Source organism: Thunnus thynnus, chromosome 19 (genome assembly GCF_963924715.1).
Source record: "Thunnus thynnus chromosome 19, fThuThy2.1, whole genome shotgun sequence".
Lineage (NCBI taxonomy): Eukaryota > Metazoa > Chordata > Actinopteri > Scombriformes > Scombridae > Thunnus > Thunnus thynnus.
In genome coordinates this window covers 29,357,937-29,380,490 of record NC_089535.1, presented here as the reverse complement: position 1 = coordinate 29,380,490, position 22,554 = coordinate 29,357,937, and the positions used below count along the sequence as shown (strand labels likewise).

General features: G+C 39.8%; 2 protein-coding genes across 2 annotated transcripts in view; one reads left to right on the top strand and one right to left on the bottom strand.

Moving 5' to 3' along the window:
• Positions 1-960: 960 nt before the first annotated feature.
• Positions 961-10,508, bottom strand: chsy3 (chondroitin sulfate synthase 3). The gene is made up of 3 exons (XM_067574288.1): positions 9,323-10,508; positions 7,827-8,110; positions 961-6,374 (listed from the first exon to the last, which is right to left on the bottom strand). The coding sequence occupies exons 1-3, from the start codon at positions 9,897-9,899 to the stop codon at positions 4,803-4,805; spliced, it is 2,433 nt and encodes an 810-aa protein (XP_067430389.1). The 5' UTR covers positions 9,900-10,508; the 3' UTR covers positions 961-4,802.
• A 2,084-nt stretch (positions 10,509-12,592) lies between these two features.
• megf10 (multiple EGF-like-domains 10) overlaps positions 12,593-22,554 on the top strand; it is a 68,680-nt gene continuing 58,718 nt past the window's right edge. Inside the window, exon 1 of the mRNA XM_067574505.1 lies at positions 12,593-12,829. The gene's annotated coding sequence lies outside the window, so the exon portion shown is untranslated. The remainder of the gene's footprint in view (positions 12,830-22,554) is intronic.

The window sequence follows — 22,554 nt, the reverse complement described above, 5'->3', positions numbered from 1 at the left end:
TTGTAGCCCTAGAGTAGAGTCCCTCCATCCCCAATGTACCACTCTCTAGAAGTCTCTGAAAGTTCTTCGGTATGTGTCTTCTTCACATTTAATTATTTTGCAGTTGACTATTCAATTATATTTTCTGCAAATTTTATTTTCCAGAATGAGAATCTGAATGTAAAGTCCCTGCCACACTACAAGGAATAATAAAAATACTATTTTGTTGGCCTAAAAGAAGTCAAATTGAAAGATATCAGGTCTTAAAATACTGCAATCTACCCAAACAATACTCACCATATCCATTCTCAGTATGGATGCTCACTATAGACTAAGCAATGGAGTTTATTATGTAGGGACTAGTGAAATGAGTGACCAAGAGAATGAGACACAATGCACTTTGTGGGCAAGCAGTAAAAACTGTTGAATTTATATCAACTGACATTTTGTTTTGCATTGTTCTTTCACAGGTTGTCACTGAGTGGCTTTTAAATACCAGAAGAATTGCACCATAACATTTAATGGGTTGATTCAATCATCTTTAAGGGGAACTGCAGTGATTTTACTTGCATCAAAGTGTATTTCCACTCACTGATAAAGACAATGACATGAGGCTGAAAGTTTCAGAAAAACCTAAGTGGACCTTGAGTTAAAGGTGAACTCCGTGTGTCTCCAGGTGTTGGGGAGTACTACTGCGTGTGAAAAAAGTAATATAAAGCCTTTTGTATCTCCAGGAGGAGCTGTGTGAAATCTGATAAGTGATATCACTATTGCCTTTGATTCTTAAAATAAAACAGTCTGACAGTGTTATAGGACTGCAATTTAACTAGGCTTATTTAACTACAAAGTATTACTATGAAATTATGAACAATATTCTTTTACTCAAACATTCACAGATGTATTTAACAATATAATTACACCAATTCAGCTTCTTGCATAGAATGAAAGCAAAGACAGACAGCTCATTAAAGCACTGACACACTGACCAATATCTGTGGTTAAACATTTATTATAAATAATCAGTTGTTACAATACAAGTTGTTATTGCTAGCAGACTTTAAAGCCATTATGCTTGGGTAACAAAACCAGAAACTTGCTTCTCACAGAATCTATGCAAATTACCCTCCACAGTGAAATTTATGGTAGGGCATTGTTATGGAGCCCCCTGGGGTAATGTGGTAGAAACACAATATTGACCTGGTTTATTAAACCGTTTGATTTCCATGATTTCCAAAGTTTCTCCCCTTAGGAGGCTCCGTACACTGTATTCACCAAAGGACAAAAAAAATTGGAGACCTTACCTCAAAATCATGATTTAGTATATTGTAATTACTGGAAAACTTGAATTATCATGATAGCTGGACGTTAAATGATGAGATAAAGTAGTTATGAGATAGTATTTCATACTTTATGAGAAAACTAAGTCACAAATACAATAAAACATCTTCTTCTTTGGTGACTTCAATGAGCTTCCGAAGAAATGTAACAGAAAATGTTTATGTATTCTAGTGCCGTGAATTCGTCACTCACTGTAGAGCTTTCAGTTGGTTTTTTATCGTTAAAATGCGGTAATCCGGCACTTTACAGGTAAATGTTCCAATTACATAAATACCAATATATTCACCAGTTATTTGGCAGACAATCACTTAATTGCCATTATTGATCTTTTAGTATTGATAAAAAAAAATGGGAGGTGTGTACAGCAATTCAGAGCTCTGAAAACTACAGCTGCTTCCACCATACCAAAAATATTTGCACTATCTTGTTATGATCAATATTAAAACAAGTTATAAATTAATTATTAAACAAGTTCTTGTTAAAACTGAATAATCTGGTATGTAGCAATTCAAGAAAAATATGAAAATATCCGTAACGTGGAAAGAATCTCATTAAACTTTTTCATTAAAACAAGAAACTGAGCAGATTTTTTCTTGTCGCTGTAGCATCAGTACACTTCCATAGCACACGCTACTTCATAGCTGTTTTGCTAGTTTTATTCCAATTATCATTTACCAGATGATTATCTTTCACAATAGGCAGTGGGTACCATATTGATTAAAGCAAAAGGCTGCATTGCACTGGATGTTAATATGTGGTCCTGAGGCAGAAGTGTAAACGTTATAATAACTATGCCAGTAAAAAAAAAAAGAAAAAAAAAAGCTAATATAATAACAATTAATTACCATCAAGAAAAAAGCAATGAAGAAAACATTTTTTTGCTTTGCCCAAGGTTGTCCTTTGGAATATACTGTACAATGGAATGACATACACACAAAAAGCCATTAAAATTGCACCATAGCTGTACCAGCAGTACCATCAGAGGGCCTGACCCCACTCAAACCAGGTCTTGGTTGCAGACCTTCTAGTCCAATACAATTCCAAGTTGGGTCAGACTGAAATCACTGCAGGTGTCTTCCTGACAGGAACAGAGATGACCCAACAGTCTGAGTACATGAGCATGTGCTGCACTTTTAGTCAAAATTCAACTACTGGCTTGACTGCGACTTCATTGTGGAACAGATAATCTGACTGTACCTGTGACTTTAATGTTGTCTGTATGCTTTAAATGAAGGTTTGTCAGATCATCAAACAACAGCTAAAAGCCTATCTTCCAACACTGGAATTTTTTTTGTTTCTTTCCAACTCAACCGTCTGACATCACACCCACCTCACACAGCAACTGGCCAGGAGCGCAGAGTTGAGAAAGTAGGCAGGATTTAACCTCTCTCTGAAGATCTCCATTACTTTCTGTGTTGTTAACCCCATTTGTAAAGTTCATAGTGTGCTGCCCCTCTCTAAGACAGCAGGCTTTTCAGAAGAGCTGTAAACACCTTTGTCTTTAAAGTGGTCGGACAACACCTCATAAGTACGGTGTGTAAATCTTAAGAATGAATTTTGGCCTGGCAGCTACATCGGCCCAGACAGAAGATTTTACTATATATAGAATAGAATAGATTTATACAAATGAGTGCACTCTTTTTTTCTTCTTTTTGTTTGTAAAATGATCTTGCTGGCATTTTTGCTTTTATTAGATAGTAGTGAGTAGTGGTGGAGTCAAACCGTGGCTCGAGGTGGTGCTGCCCACCCTTAATATCTGATTGGCCAAACTACATTTCCTTTCACCATAATTGGCTGACCAGATTGAGAGACTAGACCCACACACTTATCTCAGAGTAAACTAGACTGCACATTACTTATAACTGTATAAAATGTGCAGTCACAGACAGCAGTTCAGTCTCTCAAGTGACTCACCAGTGATCTTATGATTTGCAGGCCGGTAACATCTAGACATCCATGTTAAAACTTTGTCAACTGATTGAATAATAAGTTTTTTAGGCGTCTAGGTTACATATAACCGCTGTTTCAACAGCATTTTAAATATTATATGTCAATGTGAAGAAGGTCCTATAACTACACACTGAAATACAGTCAATGAATTCTGTCAGTGTATAATAGTTACCTTTGTAAACAAATTTATCCCAGTTTTAAGCTTGATGCATCTACATTTATAAAATAAAATTAGGTTGACAAACTAGATTTATGCCTATACCAGGATTTAGGCATTTGCTTAAATCTGACAACTTTTTAGGCAAATACTGAAATCATGATAACTGCCATTCACCTTGAAAACATTCGATTAGCTGTCCTCTAGAATTACATTTACATCAATGGTAGGAAACACACTCAGGAGGACAGTAAACCACTGAATCACCATGGTTTGGCATTAATAACAGCAAGGTAAACAAATGATGGCCACCATGTTTCAGCCTTGGCTCCAGATCTGTAGGAGGGAATTTCTAAAAATTGACTGGAAGATTAAGGTAGTTCAAGGTAACGAATTAAAGCAGGCCAACTCTCTCTCTCTCACACACATAAACTTAAACACACACATACGGATTGTGTTACGCAGCAGATGATGCTGCTCAAGGTACAGCAGCTATCCATATCACCACAATCACTTCAGTCACGAAGAGCAGAGTAACACAATATTCAATTTACTGATTGACTGAGTTGCAGGCCATGGTTCTCCTGCACACTGAAACCTGCAACACATTAAAGCACTTTGTGTAACCTTTAACATCCTTATGATTCAACTATAATGTATATTTTTTTCCCTTGATTTAATTTCCTGCCACGATAACATATTACTTGAAATCACCCATCAGGTACTTTGGGTGATTTAGCTTGTACTTTGGGTCATTTTTTAAACTTGAGTTGGGACTCCTCAAAGTAGCCTTTGCCATTTATACATGTCTAAAAATGGTAGCGCATTAAGAGTTAAGCCTAACTGTAGGCCTAAAGATTAAAACCAGCTACCCCCAACACCCACATGCGTGTGCACTCTATATTTGTACCACTGGCACAGAAAATAATAAATCAATGAAGTGAACTGTACAATGTTCAATGTACCAATTAACAGCCATTTGAATTCAACCAGTTTCAATTTTCAGCTGGTATGGAAATGGATAAGGTAGCAGATACTTTGTTTGAAACAGACTTCCATCAAATTAGGTGCAGAAATCCTCGACTCTGTTCCGGTCTTGTACCATTTCCTCTGGATCCCTTCCAGGTTGGGTCTACCTGCTGTCAGGTCAGTTCAGGTTTAGCTCCTTGTGGTTCTAATTGGTTGAGTCCATCTCTCTTTTGGAGAGGATAGTTTTGGGTCCTTTCTGGGTCAAATTTTCCAGCCAAAGACGACGTCTAATCAACAGTCACACTACAACACACACACACATACACACACACACACACAGTCCATTTCGGTCTGCATTCAAGCAGAACTGAGGTAAACTTGCATGGAGGAGTCCAGATGGACTAGAATGTCAGGATGAAGTTCTGTTATACCCTACCTCTATGTGTTTTTCCAGCCACAGCTCTGCTAACTGCATTGACGATGCATACGTACTTGCTCTTGACCCAAGGCACATTTTGTGTTGCTTCTGCTCAAGACTAGAGTTGCAGTGGACAGGGTGATAAATGTGAACAATCCCGGGTTCTTGACTGCGTAATACTTTTAAACCAGAATTAATAACTTTTGTGAACAAGTCTACGTCTTCCAATCCCCAGCCTAGGATTGAGGTGTCAAATCCTCCGGCTTTTAACAGATCACTCTTGAAAACACAAGTGATTCCAAAGCCATAATCTCGCCAGAAACCACCTTTCTTGGTGAGCACAAATTGGTTTTCTCTTGGGGCCTTCTCAGCATACACTATCTTGGGGTTGTACTGACTAAAGACAACAGGGAAATAGACCTGTTGCCCTTGCACAGCGTTGTCTCTGCAGCGTTGCAAGGCATCGCCATTGAAGATAAGATCAACATCGCAGAAGAAGAGTAGAGTGTCATTATCAAGCTGTGAGGAGCCCAGCTCCAGAGCAAGCCCTCGTGAAAAGTTGCCTGTCATAGGAATCACAGACAGATCAGCTTTGGGATACTTCTTGTTATAGTCTTTGATTAACTGAATGTGTTTTCCTCTGTTCAGACTATTTTCATTGTCCACTAGAATGACGGAGAGCTTAACATTTTGTTTGGGTATCAAACACACTTTCTCAAAGTTCTCCATAAAGCGGACAAAGATGTCATAGCGACCAGACAGTGGGACGAGGATGTTGACCTTCCTCTGGCTTTGCTCCCACATTTCCCTGGTTGACTCATAGAACTGGAAAGGTGACAAGAACTTCAGAGAGTTGGATAGGAAAGACAGGGATTGGGATTCAGAGTTGATGGCAGCCACGAGTTCAGCCACATCTAACTCTTCAGTTTCAGTAAAGAAGGGTCGGCTAAAGGACTGCTGAAGGTAAGCATGCCGCCTCACAGGCACTGTTATTTTGCGTCCCTTATGTTTCTTGTACAGAAGCAGTAAGTCCAAGATGTACTCTGCTCCATGCATTGGATCCACTCTGTAGTAGCCATACTGAATCTCTTTAAAGTCAATCACACGGCCACGTGTTTTAGAATTTTCATTAATCATTTCCATGACCTGGAGTATAATGTCTTCTAGTGCAGTCCGCAGTGAGTTCCCAAGGTTTTGTCGGGCCATCTTGTTCTCAACAGCAGAATAAATATGGCGGCCAGTCAGGAAATCCCACTCAATGACATCATTTCTCTCAATGGGCTGATAGCGCATGTAGGAGGGTGGGGCTCCGAGCTGTTGGTCCTCCCACAGCACTTCTGTGTCACTGAGGTGAGTCATAGTCAGGCCTTCGCGGTGGAGCATAATGGTGTGGTAACGCAGCCTTGAGATCTCACGGCTCAGCATGAAGTTGTGGAGTCGGTACTGGTAGGCAGGCCTTTTGTTAGGGTGGAGTGTAATGGCGTTGTGGATCTTGCTACTGTGCAGTTCTTCAATGAAACCTTTCTTGTTTTGTTCATAGTTCTCATAGAAGAGCTGCTGCATCTGTGGAAAGAGTTGCAACATGATGAGAGAATGGATCATGTACAAGTAGCAGTACAAATAACTACTGATTAATTTAACCATGTGCCTCCTCGATCAAACTAGACCAACGGGATTTAATGAAATTGTTCTTTTCATTATAGATTTACCACACACTGAGCAGAAGACAGTGTTTTACTCACCACTATACTGAAAAGTCTTCTATTTGTACTATGTGGGTAGCACACTAAAGAGGACAAAATACTTGGGTGACTGGTATAAAAATCCAAAATCAATTAACGATATCAATCAACTAACAAATTAAAAACAAAATTACATACATTCCAGACAGTAAGTATTTGGGCAGTTGGATAGGTTATGTGCTTCAGAAAATAAAACAGTGCATACTACATTAATGTTCAAAGTTTCAGATTTAATTTGAGTAGGTTTACATCAATATAGAAAGAACTATGTGGGAGACATAGAGTAGCCCTTTTAACAAATAGTGCCGGAAGTTTAGCGGTTCAAACCAAGCGGCAACTACCACAGCTTGAGGCTGAAGCCAACGTGGAAATACCTTAAAGTGCAATGGTATTGATGGCCACTAGATGCTCCAATTGACTCCCATTCAAAAAGCATCAAAGTCTCTCTGGAAATACTAAATTAATAATTTTTTTTGAGTCATTATGGTCTTCGCCTCTACAGTTTTGTTCCTGATAATATAGCAATAGTGTACAGACTATGTCTGTCATGAAGCCTCATGTTTTTTCTTACAACATACTTTTAGACTCCACATAAACCACTTCACAGGCAATAAAACTGAAAAACCTTCCCATAAAAGCTGTTAGAAAGTGGAATGGTTTTGCCATTATTGTCTATCGTCAAAGAAGAGGGCCTGCATGACAAAAATAGTCTTCCTTGCTGTTTTTGTAATGAAGTCTCTAACTACATTAGTGCTGAAAACCTTCAGTATGAAATTATGTTATTTACTATTATGTGGGGCGGCTGTGGCTCAGGAGGTAGAGCGGGTCGTCCAATAATCAGAAGATCGGCGGTTCGATTCCTGGCTCTTCCAGTCCGCATGTTGATGTGTTCTTGGGCAAGATACTGAACCCCAAATTCCTCCTGATGGCTGTGCCATCAGTGTGCAAATGTGTGTGAATAATTAAATTTCCTCTGATGGGCAGGTTGGGACCTTGCATGGTACCCATTCAGCATATGAATGTGTGTGAATGGGTGAATGTGATTTGTAGTGTTAAAGCGCTTTGAGTGGTTGGAAGACCAGAAAGGCGCCATACAAGTACAGTCCATTTACCATATTATGCACCTGAAAAATTTACCATAATTAATACCTGAATTTCAATGGAACTGAACAAGTTCCCCCACTGTCACTGAATACAGATACCATGATATTCCAGAGACATTGTTACTGATGGGAACATGAAAGATCAGAAAGCAGACTGACTCAATCCATACCTCATATGACCACACACACTGTGTTCCTCCAAAACGCCGCACACAGCGGCCCACTTCCACATCCTCATGGGTGGTGTACATCTCCTTAAGACAGGTACTGATGTGAGGCACCATCCTGCGTAGCACCTCTCTGCTGAAGATCATCCCTGGGCCACCCATGCAGAAGTTCTCTCCAGGTTCTAGAGCCAGCCTGCCCAACTCCTCCGCTGTGCCGAGGCCTGTCTGGCCGAGGTAAAGAGGCTTACTGCTGTTCAGTGACCGCAGGAACAACTCCAGCTTCTCACCTGGTGGAGGGTGAAGTGGGAGAAATTAGATAAAGTCATCCTGGGCTGGGTAAGGTTTGATACTTACTTCACTCAGTATTATATATATATATATATATATATATATATATATATATATATATATATATATATATATATATATATATATATATATATATATATATATATATATATACACACATACATATATTACAACAACCTACCTGCAAGTTACCATGAAAAACTGTGTTAAAGTGAACCGAGAAGAACTGCTGCTGTTTTAAAGGCAAAGCTGCTCACAGCAAATATTGATTTCATTTAAGTTTCTGCTGTTTACTCAACTTTGTAAGAAGTTAATTGATAAATTAAAACAAGTTATAGCAATATTTTTGTAATCATTCTCACTTTACTTTTAGTGCCTAAAACTTTTGCACAGTACTGTACATATATATATACATACATATAATATACATTCATATACATATATATGTATATGTATATATATACATATGTATATGTATATACATAAAATCTAATGTGTAATATTTGTTTAATAAATTTGCCAAAATAAAATACAGTACAAAACTAGCAAAATTATGATATGTTGAAAATTAGGAAATATCTCATTACAGTTTTCAATATTCCAGTACTATGGATGTTATTTGATCATTACTAAAAAGTATTTAGGTTTTCAGTCTTCAATCAATTTTAATATTAAATTAAAGATTGATTCAGCCTCATTAAAACTTGGTTATTTTCGTTGTTTTTGCATTTGTACTCACAATGATAACACTGTCCTCACCAAAGTAACCGCTGAGATCTGAGACACTACAACAAAGTCAGAGGACAAGAAAGCGAGCTGCCAGACGATCAGACAGTGTGGACACAAGCCAGTGGTTCAGCCAGTTTTGGAGGTAAAACTGAAATCTAGCTGCGCACAAAACATCACTAATAATCCTTCACTGCACAAAAAACTTTGTGACTACAGTGAGTACAATAGTCCAAAACTGAAGCAGGATGCGGGTCTGTAAACTGTCATGTGGTTTACAATGGGGGCCTTATCATTTTGCCCCTGGGGGTGTAGGGCCCCTAGACAGGGCACTTTGCCACTGACAAACACACACGCGCTTTCTCTCTCGCTCCCTCTCTCTCTCACTCTCACTGTCACTCTCTCTCACACACACACACACACACGCACACTTGAGCCATCAGCTTCACTCCCTGAATAATCACCTCTTATATAAACATCGTCATCTGCCCGCATGAACCACTCATATTTATCCAGGTAGTGGTCGTGGATGTACTTCAGCATCATGAATGACTTCTTCTGTGGCGGGTAGGAGTCGTCCACACCTGCCAGCGACACCACAGGGACGGGGACGGGCACGTGGACGGTGCCGGACCCAGAGCTAGAGAAGAACTCCACCTTTCCGGGCACTGAATGCGCCCAGGTGTTGTACGCGGCCACGGCACGAGTCCCCAGATACTTTTTAGCTGTCATCACTCCGACATAGAGGAAATGCTTGGGCCGTGTTATGGGTCTGCCGTTATCTCCGCTACTGTTCCCCGCACCGAATATCCTGTCCTCCTCCTGACTGCGCTGCGGGCTGTCCCGGTGCTTGATAGCCGCGGTACTCCCGAGAATGTCAGGCACTCTGCCGACGGCGGAGTCACTGTAGTACGTACACACGGGAGATTTCTTCCTTTTACTTTCCAGAACCTGGGGTACAATAAGCCAAGAGGACGCGGTGAATCCGAGAAAGACGCCGAAAATCACGGTCGTCCACGGTCTCCTTGATTTCAGAGCCATGGCTGTTTAAATACCCTACGAAGAGTTTAGCTCTGCGGTGAATGGAGTGTAAATGTATGAATGCTGCCGTTGTCTGCGGAGGTGCTGACGTGTATGGGCATCCAACATCTCTGTAGAGCATTATTGGTGTCCTACCAGATGTGGAAAAATACACTTTCCATCTCTGCTAGCATAGTTCAAGGGGCTAAAAAGACATTTTCCCTTCAGAATAGTCAGTACCATCCTCAAAGCTCGCTTGTCCCATTTGAAATTGTCCACAGACCCATTTCGACTGAAGGTCGCGTTGAATCTTTCTGGTGTCTCGGGAAGTGTCCTGTTGGCTTTTTATTAGGCTGTTCCCTGCAGTCTTAGGGCTATTTGTTAGCACTGTGCCTCTCTAGGATTAGCTAGTCTAACAATATCACAAACACGTCGTCGTCCAGCAGCAGTCACGTGCAGCTCACTTTAACCCGCTCCCGACTCCCCGCCAACTGTTAGACGATTGTTTTATGTCGACTTTACAGCGGCTTCATGATTTCTCTCCATGTCTGGAACAGGTAACTTGTCATCGTGTTGTGTCGGTGCCCGTTATCAAGAACAACAAGACTTCCAGTTGACTTTTTCCTTTTTCAGAATAAAAGAGTCATTTCTCTGGACATACACGACGAAGCTTTAGTTTTCCCATAACAGCCAATTAATTGAACGCAAAATGAAAATATCAAGTATGTACACGATCTTATGAAATAATAATAATTCTAATTATTATTAATAAGAACCACAGTAGGATATTGGTCGTTTTATTTTGTTTTCATGTTTCTCTTATCAAATCAGACTTCCGATCAGATTTTTTTTTAACAGAATAGAAGCTTCCTCTCTGAAATGGTTCTCCATCCTCAAAACAAACAAACAAAAAAACAAAACAAAAACAAAACAACAACAACAACAACAACAACAACAACAAAACACGTATATGATAATAATTGTCCTAATAAGGTTTAAGAACTTTTAAGAATGTATAATGTTGCAGTGGTGGTTTCTGCCATAAAGCCAGCTCAATTGAAGATGAAGTCTGCATCTGACAATTGATATCCAAAGATATCATAAAGTCCCTTTTCAATTTTAGACAGAGACCAACCCTACACACAAACACAAGACTACAAACACCCAGACCTGATATCCAGTTAACATGGTCAGAAATAAAACACAATAAAGTTGAATGCTTAATTCCTTTGTGGTGCCCAATAGATCGGCCCCTTTCCACTGTGAGAAATGTTCTTACAATGGGAGGTAATTTGGTTTTTAAGTCTAACTAGGCTTTTTTGAGCAGTCAGAAGCTTGGTTTCGATGAGTTGATGAGAACTGTTTTACCAGCTGGTGGCAGCAAAGTCAAAGTGACGTTAAACTGAAGCCCTGGCAACACACTTTAATGTTGCACTGTCAGCAGGGCTGCTTTCAAAAGCAAGAGTGTTGTCTTTTGACAAATTTTGCCGAGAGCTTTTAGTACCATGGCCTCTCATGGGGGGAGTTATCTTAAAATATAACAGAAGTTTTTTTTCTGCAATTATTATCTGATATACCCTAAACTAAAAATCAGGATATTTTCTCAGCTCAATTCGAGATCTCAAACAAACACACAAATTGCCATAATAGGGGGTTACCATACCCACACAAATGTTGTTAAAGGTTATTTAAAAACAATGTGGATTAATGTATCAGTTAATGTCTTTGTGCTGTATTTCAAACATGTGTTTGCAGTAAGCACTCCTACATAAACGCTATCAACATTTCTAGACAAACTATCTATCTTTTTTTGTATTTTTAAAATAAACTCTAGGTTTTCTGTGGGTCAGTTATTTTGTGGTAATTTGATGGAACACAGTTTGATTTAGGAATATGCACCATGAGCACAAACTCCAAACTAGATAAGAAAAGAATAACTTACTCAAAGAGCACTTACTAGATTTCTCAGGAGCTTTTGTCTGCAACTAGTGGACCTTGAGTTCATTTATTGAGTTATTTTGTCAGAATGAACCTCCTGCTTGAGCCTTAAAACTATGTTGACATATAGCCTCTTGGCAAGCAGGGCCACAATGTTAGGGAATAATGCAAGAGCCACATTAGTTTAAATTGTTCTTTAGTTGTGCAGATTATTGAACAATTTTGCAGTTACCAAAAACATTGACATGCACTGAACTTGAGAATAGTGGAGCCCCTGGGGGTCTGGGAACCTCTGGCAGCTACCAGCATTGCCCAGTTGGCAATCTGGCCTTGGTGGAAGAACAATAAAAACTGAAAATATTATTAAATAAAACTAAATTAAATTAAACTAAAATAAACTCTGATTTTGAGGCTACTCTAACATGGAACACATTTATTAAAATAATTGTTTAATCTAGTGAGAAATTGTCATTTATCTCCTGATACACAAGTAATATCAGCTTGACCTACAGCTGTCCTATCAACACTCCTATAAAATATCAGTAATGTATTATCGATATTTTGGATTTCTACAATGACTCGGATTGACTATTCAGTCATTTCAGTCTAAATGTAGCGACTGTAACTAGAAACATTTACATTTTTTCGAAGTCATGAATGAATTAAAAATCTATGTAGCCCAGTGAAACAAATAAATGATGCATATTGTGCCCATGTCCAGACGGTGACAGGCTGTCATTGGTGGAGAGACTGCTTACGTCACGGCAGCAGTCCGGCCAGTGTTTTGAGAATGGGAAAAGTTTGTCAGTGCGGGTGAGACGCTCACAGCGACTCTGATCTTCCGACTGAACACTGCGACACACAGCGCATTCAATTACTTCATCTTAATGTCTTGTGGGATCTCAGGAGGACAACACCGTTACTTTTCATTATCAACTACTGGACATATCACCAGCAGCACCAAAGGACGGATCCATGAACAAGGGCAGGATCGCTGTTCTCTCATAGATAAGGTAAACTTGTTTAAAGGAGATGAACCTTGAATGAGCTCTTATTGTTTTACTCATCACACTGCGGATATTTTATACGCTCAATTATCCGTCATATGTCAATTAGGTTTTTTGTTTGTTTGTTTGTTTGATGTTGTTTTTGAGGTATGGGCTGCAGAACGTAAATGTCTTGTTTGATGCGTTTTTTTTTTACCATTATAAGAAAAGTACTTCTACAACTTTTGTATGCAGAGGTGGTAAAGTATATTCCTGTGCTTCTTTATTTACTTAGAATGTGTAGTAACTAGAGGGGTTTATATTCAAAATATATATTAAACCATGAAACATATATTACATATTATTATGTAATATATGTTGTAGTTACATGAACATTTTAGCATTTAACATTTGAAGGCAGAACTTTTAATGATTTATTATTTAGCTACTTTTGTTTAGTGAGGATCCGAAGATTGTCTGCAAGACATACCGAATGATTACAGATTTGATATTATTGCTCCACTGAGCAGTAATAGATAGCAAGGAGGAGGAGAGCTTATTCTCCTATATTTATGTTCAGTAGGCTATATATTGTTATTATTATGCAGAATAAATGTAGGCTCTCTGTTTTCCCTCTTTAGACAGAAATAGAAACATTTGCATTGTGACTCATTGTGGTTGACTGGAATTGGATTTTAGAAATAGTACAGAATAGTCAATATTCATCTCGACACTCCCTGCGTATCCTGTTTACAGTTCACAAAAACGGTTTCACCTGTATATAGTCATTCCTTGTGTATCTTTTTAAAGATCATTGTGTTGTGTGGATAATAACCAGTCCCCCCCCCCACCCACCCACCCACCCAACGCACGCGCACACATACACACACACACACACACACACACACACACACACACACACACCACACAAAGGTTTGCCCATATAAACTTAGAGATTTGATTTTCAATTACGTGTAAATATGTGTAATCTTTCATGATGGTTTTATTAGTTTAACAGTTATATTTTCTACTTTATACTTCTACATTATACAGAAAATATTATACTTGTACCCCACTACATTTTTTCATTCAATTCACTATCAGTTTATAAAAAAGATGCATTATCATAATACAGTATATTATCAAGTTGAATATTTTGAGATTAGAAAATATCACTTCTCAGAAATAGCCTATATAACTATAGCTGTAAATCTAACTATAATTTGCACCTCAGCAACACAAAACCTTGTATTTCTCAAACCTACATTTCTATGACCTACATCCTACTACCTTTCCCATCCACTGACAATTGGCCAGCAAAAATCCCAGAAATGCCTAAAGCACCATTAAACAGTGACCAAGCTACTCTTTGCCACAAGGCCAAACTATTTTAGGAGGGAAGATGTTGCCACCAGTGCTCTGGAAAGAGAATGGGCTATAGCAGTCCTGCTTTCACTTTATGGTCATGCAACGCAGTGTCTGGATGGAAGACATGCTGATATTCTTCTGTAGTTGGTGTTTGATATGCAGCAGAGTTGTGGGAAGTTAGGCTGCAAAATTGCATTTGTTTGATATTTTTGGATAGAAATTGAACTATAGTTTATCATCTTTTCAGGATACTGTATTTAGCACAGCATATGAGTTTGACCTGTACTGACAGAAAATGAGGTGTCAAAACAGAGCACGGATTTCTGGCACAACATCACCTACTTTCAGTGTGCATGGAGAATGAAAGTTGTCTGAAGAGGTCAAAACTCCAGCAACACTTGCAGTATGACAAACATCTTTATTATTGTGTGGTACCAATGTGTTACAAATGCGTTGGTACCAGGCAATGGGTACAATCAGAGAGAAATGTCTCAATAAATTGCATTGACAATGAGAATACACCAGAACCTGAAGCTTTACGTGACAAAACGGCCTGATTACATCCTTAAACCCAACCCAAAACCAGATGCTTTGAAGGGAACCACAGGACTTAAGTTGTCTATGGGTACAAAGAAACATGTTTGAAAGTGTTTGTTGAAAGGAATGTCCAACATGTTAGGAAATACCTCTATTTGTTGTCTTATCATGTGTCAGATGAGAAGGTAATTGTGCCGGAAGGCGTTTTTTTTCCACCATTGAGAGAACTAGGCTCACAGTTTTCCTCTACTTTGAAGTAGAGTTTACCACATCTTGGACCTGTCTGTACATGATATGCTATCAATATTCATGAGGTTTGACAACCAGTAAGCATATTTCTTTTTTTTTAAGATCTTTCCTGCATAAAACCTAAATGGGATATTTTTTGCTGCATGTGATTATCTGAGGCTTATTAGATTTTTACTTTGACTTTGAATTTCTGATATTTTATAGGTACATGCCTCTTGGATCCTTTTGCCGTCTTAAACTGAAGAATTTTACTGTGCATTGCAAAGCTGTACTTTCTGTTCTGTGGCTGGATTCCTTTTCATTTCATTGCATATACAGTTTTTTTCCAAATGGCCCACCTGTTCCTGTTAAGAGCAGTAAGGGACTCACTGGAGAAAGACTGAACAAATAGTGCCCAGGAGACTTTAATGGGTTTAATAAGTTGCACCTGCCAAAATCTCACACACACACACATACACACACACAAACTTTTCCAGACCACCAACTGCAATTGTTGTAAGACTGAAAGGCCAGTGCCTGTCAGATGCAACAACGTTAACATATTGCACACACACTTGCTTACTCACACATGTTTGGTGTTGTCAGTATTGTGTTGAGAACATGATGGTGTGAGTACAGTAGATGTACTGACATGAACTAGCACTCCTAATAAGTGACCTGTTGCTGAAATACATTTTCACATACTGTTTGTCCCATATATGCTGCTAATGTAGTTCTGTAACAGTCTGTCCATCAGTAGCCATGGCGTCTCTCAGAATGTCACAAATGTGCATGTGCTGCTGAAAATTTGTAGATGAGGCATTTCAAACTGATTAATGTCTTAAATGGCTGTTTCTTTGGAGCTTCTACAATGTTGTATGGTAGTAATAGTTGAAGTTGAAGCCCTTATATGCTGGTTTGAAGTTACACCTGATTTGAAAGAAGTTGATGTGGAATTTAAAACAAGCACTTCAGGAAGTTGAAATGGCAATTTGAAGTTAAAAAAACAACTGAAGTTTCAGGTGTACTGTAAGCACATGCAAGTGCTGAAAGGAGTTAGGTGAATTCACTCTAATGTAATATTACATCCTCAAGAACAAATGAATACCTTCCAGCAGGTGATGCAGTTCAGCTGTGTAACCTGCTTATGGACAGTAGTAATTTCATCTTTGCTTGATCAGTGCTTGTTGAAGTAGATTTCCTCTGATGCATGTGCTGGTGTAGGAATAGTTGGCTGCTTAAGAGCCTCAAAAGAAAGAGTTATTGACAGGGAAATGCAATTTAGTTGTCCATTTATTTCCTCCATTCAACTCATAGTTTTCTGCAGTATAATCAAAGAAACAAATGCATAATACAACAAATCAACCTATCCATAATTAAGGTAGAAATGTAATCAAATGTATGGTCACAAACATAATTCAAACTGTCAAGAAGGAAACTCACTTTGATGTTTACATGTACACTAATATTCCGCTATTATTCCGAATATGACAATATTCTGAATGTGATACGGGTCATGTAAATAGCATATTCTGCTTGGATATTTCAGATTAGGCCTTATTCCGAATGTAGCATTTTCCGATTAAGACATGTGGTATATGCTGGTATTATTCAGGTTTTAGGAGCATTCTTTGGATGTATACAGTGCATATAATATGGAATATGCATCTTAAATGGGGTTTTTATTGCAGTTTGTGACACACAGCCTCTTGTCTGTTTACAGTCAGCTTTGTGCGTTGTAAACAAACCAACTGGCCAGCAGTTTACATGGCTGGGCTAGAGATGCATGTCAGGCTGGTTGTGTAACGCACCCTGTGCAGGCAAAATGACATATGCTGGAGCAGGAAGGCAGAAAGGGAAGAGGAATGAGAGGAGAGCAGAGAGCTGTTCAGGATGACCTGGAGAAACAGAGTGCCCCATCTCCACAACAAGGACAGAGGAGATTGGTTATTATCCTGACATGCAGCCGTGGACTGACGGTGACTGAACTTGGTGTGATGCACCAAAAACACTCAGCAGTGTATTAAACATCATGGGACAATGTAGGTACTGGATGTGCCTGTAACTATAAATTTATAATATCAGTCATCAATATCACTTACAGATGGGTGACAAATTAAGGGAAAAACCGGTACAGGTCTGAATGCTTGCCCCCTACAGTGAGGGGATCTGGTGGCTCTGTTATGGGGCATTTTGCTGGCATTGTTTGGGTCCACTTGTCCCCTTAGAGGGAAGCGTCACTGCAAATCAATACAAAATTGTTCTCAGTGATCACCTTTATCCTATGATGAAACATTTCTATCCTGATGGGAGTGGTCTCTTCCAGGATAAAAATGCCACCATCCATAGGGCATGAGGGTCACTGAATGGTTTGATGAGTATGAAAATGATGTGAATCATATGCTATGGCCTTTGCAGTCACCAGATCTCAACCCAACTGAACACCTATGGGAAATTTTGGACCGACATGTTAGACAGCACTCTCCACCACCACCATCAAAGCACCAAATGAGGGAGTATTTGGTATATTTTGGAAGAATGGTGTTCATCCCTCCAGTAGAGTTCAGAGACTTGTAGAAACAATGCCAAGGCACATTGAAGCTGTTCTGGGAGCATGTCATGGCCCAACACCTTACTAAGACACTTTATGTTGGTTTTTCCTTTAATTTGTCACCGTCTGTATAAATATCAGGCAGCAGCTCACTAATGTTTTTCACCTTGCTGGTTTCTTAAGAGCTTGTGATTCTCAGGATTGAAGTGGCGCTCATCAAAATCTTTAACAAGCAATTCGGTGACTGGATGGTAAGGATCCAATACAATGGGTGGGACAGAGTCTCCATGAGCTGCCGGGAGGTTTCTGAGCCTTACATCCACTCTTATGAGTCCAGTTAGTTTCTAAAATTCAGGGGTGAGAGATTTGAGTCTACTGTTGGGAGGAACAGACTGCTTGTAAAGCCATGAGCTCAGTGGGGAAACATTGTATCAAGAGACTGACCTCAGCATCACTGTAAGTGGGTATTGATTAGGCACCATTTAAGGGTTTTGTATGTTACCTCTACAAGATCCTTCCATGAAATGTGCTGAGCTGGGTCAGGTCAGTGTGATGTTTGACAGTCAGACCACAGTAAGTGAGGTTTCGGAACTCAGTAAGGTCTTGCTGGGCTGAGAAATTGGGTCTTACAGGGGAATGTTGGAGAAAATGTGGACCATTGCTCCACTTCAATCAGAGTTTTGACTCGTTATATCATCAGCAGGATTGTTGTCTGAATCTGAGTCTCTGACATGTTTCTGAACTGCAAAGATGGCACAGCAGGGGCTGAAAGTTGTACCAAATGGTAATACCTGCTATTAATTTACATCTGGTGTGACATCTCTGTTCATGTTCCACCTGAGTAGAGGTGTGTCCTCAGGTAGCAACTGGACCTGGTGAAACATTCTCTTTATGTCACCACTGACCGCTAATGGGTGCTGACGGAAACATAGCAGAAGATCAATAAAAGATGGGCTCAGAGTGGAACCTGGGAGTATAGTGTAGTGGTCATTTAGAGATATACCCTGGTATTTAAACAAACAGTTAAACACCAGATGGGCCTTGTTATTGTTATGGACTAAATGATGGGGTTAGTACCAGGATTCGGCAGAACTGTTGACAGTCTCTGGAATTGTGTATGTGCAGCCAGGCAAGATGAGATGAACATTGTCTGAGCCGATCAGCACAACCAGTGGAACTTTACTGAAAGGTTGAAGGGGAAGACCTCTCAAGTGTACATACGAACACTGAAAGGATTGAATTTGGTATGTCTGGTCGATGAGGTTGATTTCCTTGGCTGTGAAAGCCTTGTGTATGGTGTATCTGGTATTGGGCCTTTAAATAGGAGAGATTTCAAAACGACTGTTCTCCCTTCAAGGTGTGTGAGGTCAGGACAAATTGTACGGAGGGCAAGTATGTCCCTTTTCCCTGAAAGTTTGAGTTGTTCAGATGCTGAAGGTAAATCATGGTTCAGAATGCACCATTATCCAGTATGGCATATGTTTGGGAGAGACAAGTTCCCATTCCACAGCAGTATTGGACTTACCTTTAGTAGCACCTGATGTGAGAAGCTGGCATGTGAGAAGTAGACTCTGCTGTGAGACAGTGCAGTGTCACCGGAAGATTTTCTTCCTGGCTACAGAATACAACTCTCCATATTCGGGGCAGGGTTTCGTTAGCTTACAGTCAGATGCTGAGTGTGAGGTACCGCCACATTTCCAACACCGGTTCTCCCCTTTTATCCACTCCTGTATTGTCTCTCTGGGTGGCTCTCTAAGATTTGAGCACTTCGTAAGATAATGTTCATAGCTGCGGCAAAAGAGGCAGTGAACATTAGACTTCTTATGTGTGCTTGTGGGAGAATTCACATGTTAGTCTGCTGCTCTTCTTGATAGCGTTGGGCAAGTTGAATTGAGAGTCTCTGCTGCTGAACCTTTGACTGTAGCCATCCAGCCAAGTCCTTCAAGTTATATGGGTTAAAAGTGGCTGAAGTAAGTATTCCCTGAAGCGGTAAGAACTTGATGAAGCTATCTCTCAAATATTTAGGCAATTTGCTGAGTGGTCAGTCAACGTGAGAGCAGCAGTTTAATTCATAGCCTGTCGGGCACTCTAATGACATCAGCATGCTCACTAACAAGTGGACCCTCAAGAAAAAGCTCTGGAACCCTTGGGAGTCTCCAGTCTTTACATCAGGTGATGTAAGTATTGGATCTATCGCACTCTGAGCTAGTTGATGAGGCTGACCATACTGTAGATGAAGGGCTGCATTGTAGCTGTGTAGGGAGCTGGGGCGTGACGACAGGATTGAGCAATCTGAGTTTGAGGTGCCCCAAAAGAACATGATATTTGTATTTCTCCCTTAGTTGTGGGTAAGGGTTAAGAATGAATGCCATGTCTGTCTGCTTTGAACTGGCAGAATGACCAGTCTTCACCTGAGTACACCTGGGTACACCTGAGCACACGTGGAGTCAATCAGGAGGGTTATGTAAGAGGTAAGTTGTGTCTAAGTCCTCTAAGGGCAGTGTTCCTTAACATCACAGAGGGAATTCACAACACTTGGATAACTGAAACAGACAAAGATCTTTAAGTGATTATCTCAATTAATATAATCATGAAATAGCAATGAAATCAAACTCTCATGAGATACCATTTGCATAGATGTACAGACCATGTAAATGAGGTTCTTAATGAAATGGTCATTTGCATCTTAACTGTTGGAGGTGAACTGTTGCCCTGACGCTGATGACATGTAGCGAGTGTAGTGTTGGTGTGCAAGGAAACATGCTGTAGGAGGACACTCTATGGTGCAGTGTTTCCCCAGTGAAAATGAGTGAGGGAAAGTCAGCTTACACTGCAGGAGAAACACAGCTGACTGGAAGATGAAAGCCAAAACACAGCATGGCCAACAAAACTAGACAACACACACACACAACACACACACACACACACACACAGAGAGAGCTGTGTTTTCTCACAGGTTTCAGTCAGCCAATAAGAAGTGACAAATGTTTTTGAGTAAACAATTCAAAGATATTTAGATTGTTGCTTTCATCTTCCCAGTTCTGACTGTCATGACAGAATGTGTGCTCACCAATACATTAGGAGTGTTTCCCACATGTTGAGAATTTATTTGTGGGTGTCAGTCCTTGGGGGCTTAGAAGTTGCAAAAATCACTGTCTTGCAGGGAAATTGTTTTTCATTCAATATCACTATTCCAATGTTTCTTTTACACCCTCAGAATAATGATCATCGCAGCACATCATGGGCTCAGCTTGTCAGACTCAACACTACGCATATGTGGAGTTTACTATACTATAATCAATCTAAGCTGTACTTTGTCAGGCTTGCTCAACCTCCATTAGAGTCAGCTGTAAGCCTACTTCATCAGCCACAGCTGTTGTTTTGTCAGGCACGACCAATGAGCCTCGATGGGAAAGTAAGAGTGCTGCTCGTGCCCACTTCTTTCTTGAAGAAACTCCAAATCTGTAGATTTCATACTGGAAGCTGTCAGATTCCAACAGATATCTCTGTTCCCATAGCAGTTCTATATTTCTAGAAATTGAGGATAAAAATAGGGACAATATGCAAATGGCATGCTGATTATTCACCACAACCTCAAAGTAAGAAAAAAAACTGTTAAACTAGTATGCTGAAATTAGATTTTTTTAGCAAATAATTCCCAGAATAAAAAGCGAAAAACAGAATAATCAGTTCCAGTTATTTGCCATGTTTACAGCATGAGTTATGCTCTTAGTTTTAATAAATAATGTTTAGGCTTTGCCTAGATGTTTTATCGGACATTAATATGTATTGCTTTTTAGTGAAACTTCAGGACCTATGGCTCAGTTGTACTTGAAGTTATGCAAAGTTCTTGCATAACATTAGCAAGGTGATGTTGTGCATGCAAACTAACTAACTAATTGGTGTACTGTACCACTTTGTATCAAGATGGGCACTGATGTAGGTCAATCAAACAGCAACTTTGAATTTTCAAGGATTTATTGCTTCATTTTTGTTTTCTGGGCTGTTTCTGGAGCTGTTACATATTAATGTAGCGCTTTCTTCATTCGAAACATTACCCGTGAACATAATCCAGGCTGCGATTACCTCGTCAACGCAACATAATTGGGAAAGCAATTTAGTTGTATACGGATGTAATTTCTAGGAGACACTTTTTTTTCATGTATATATATATATATATATATATATATATATATATATATATATATTTTTATACACTCAAAACACAAACACAATCACATGCACATGCGCATATGCCCAGCAGCTAGTGTCATTGAAAATATTTTCCTGTATGCATTGTTTATAAAAAAAAAAACACCTGATCACTATATCAGCCCTTTGTGGAGACAAACAACTCACTCAAATCACTTGTTAACTATAAAAAATTCTTACCAAATACTCAAGCATTTACTGACGGTGGAAAATTGGCTATAGAATGCCAAAGTAGAAAAATGATCACAAAAAACTGTACATCATTTTAGCTACATTTTAGATGCTTTTGAGAAAACAGGACCCACAAACTACATGTGTTGGCAAATAAATATTGCTCCATGGCCTGAGTGCAGCCTTTGTCTGGTTCTGGATGGACATCAGACAGCAGGTCTTGGTTCCTGGCAGGCCTTTGAGCGGACAGAAAGGCGTGAATACTGTGCTGCCTGGAACAGTGTATCAAAGTTGTGCAGCCCAGTCTAATCCGCTCCATTAGGGGTTGTGTGTCTGGAGCCCTTTCACACACACAGCATGGCCCTTGTTTGTGCAGCAGTGCAGTTGTCTTGGGGTGGGGAGGGTTTCTGCGTTGGTGGCTGCAGCTGTTCCCTCTCTTAGCTCAGTGAAACCAGAGAGGACTGGCCCTGCTGGCCCATAAACAGCCTGCACAGACACACTGTCAGCAGCCATACAGCCACTGGATACATCTTACAGGCTTCCACCATCAACTAACATTTTCGAAAGAAGGCTAGCCAGAAGACACGGGGCTAACCTTATTGGCCTCTATAAGTTTAGCTTGCTCGCTAGCACAGAGAGATTCATCAAGCAGCTGGAGTGATAAAGTGGCCATATCGTGTGCTGT

Excerpts from the sequence above, each read along its gene's own strand:
- chsy3 (XM_067574288.1), bottom strand. The coding sequence starts at position 9,899 with ATGGCTCTGAAATCAAGGAGACCGTGGACGACCGTGATTTTCGGCGTC. Across the intron at positions 8,111-9,322 it reads TGACGATGTTTATATAAGAG|GTGAGAAGCTGGAGTTGTTC; the intron begins GTGATTATTCAG and ends ACCCTCCACCAG. Across the intron at positions 6,375-7,826 it reads AGTGTGTGTGGTCATATGAG|ATGCAGCAGCTCTTCTATGA; the intron begins GTATGGATTGAG and ends CTCTTTCCACAG.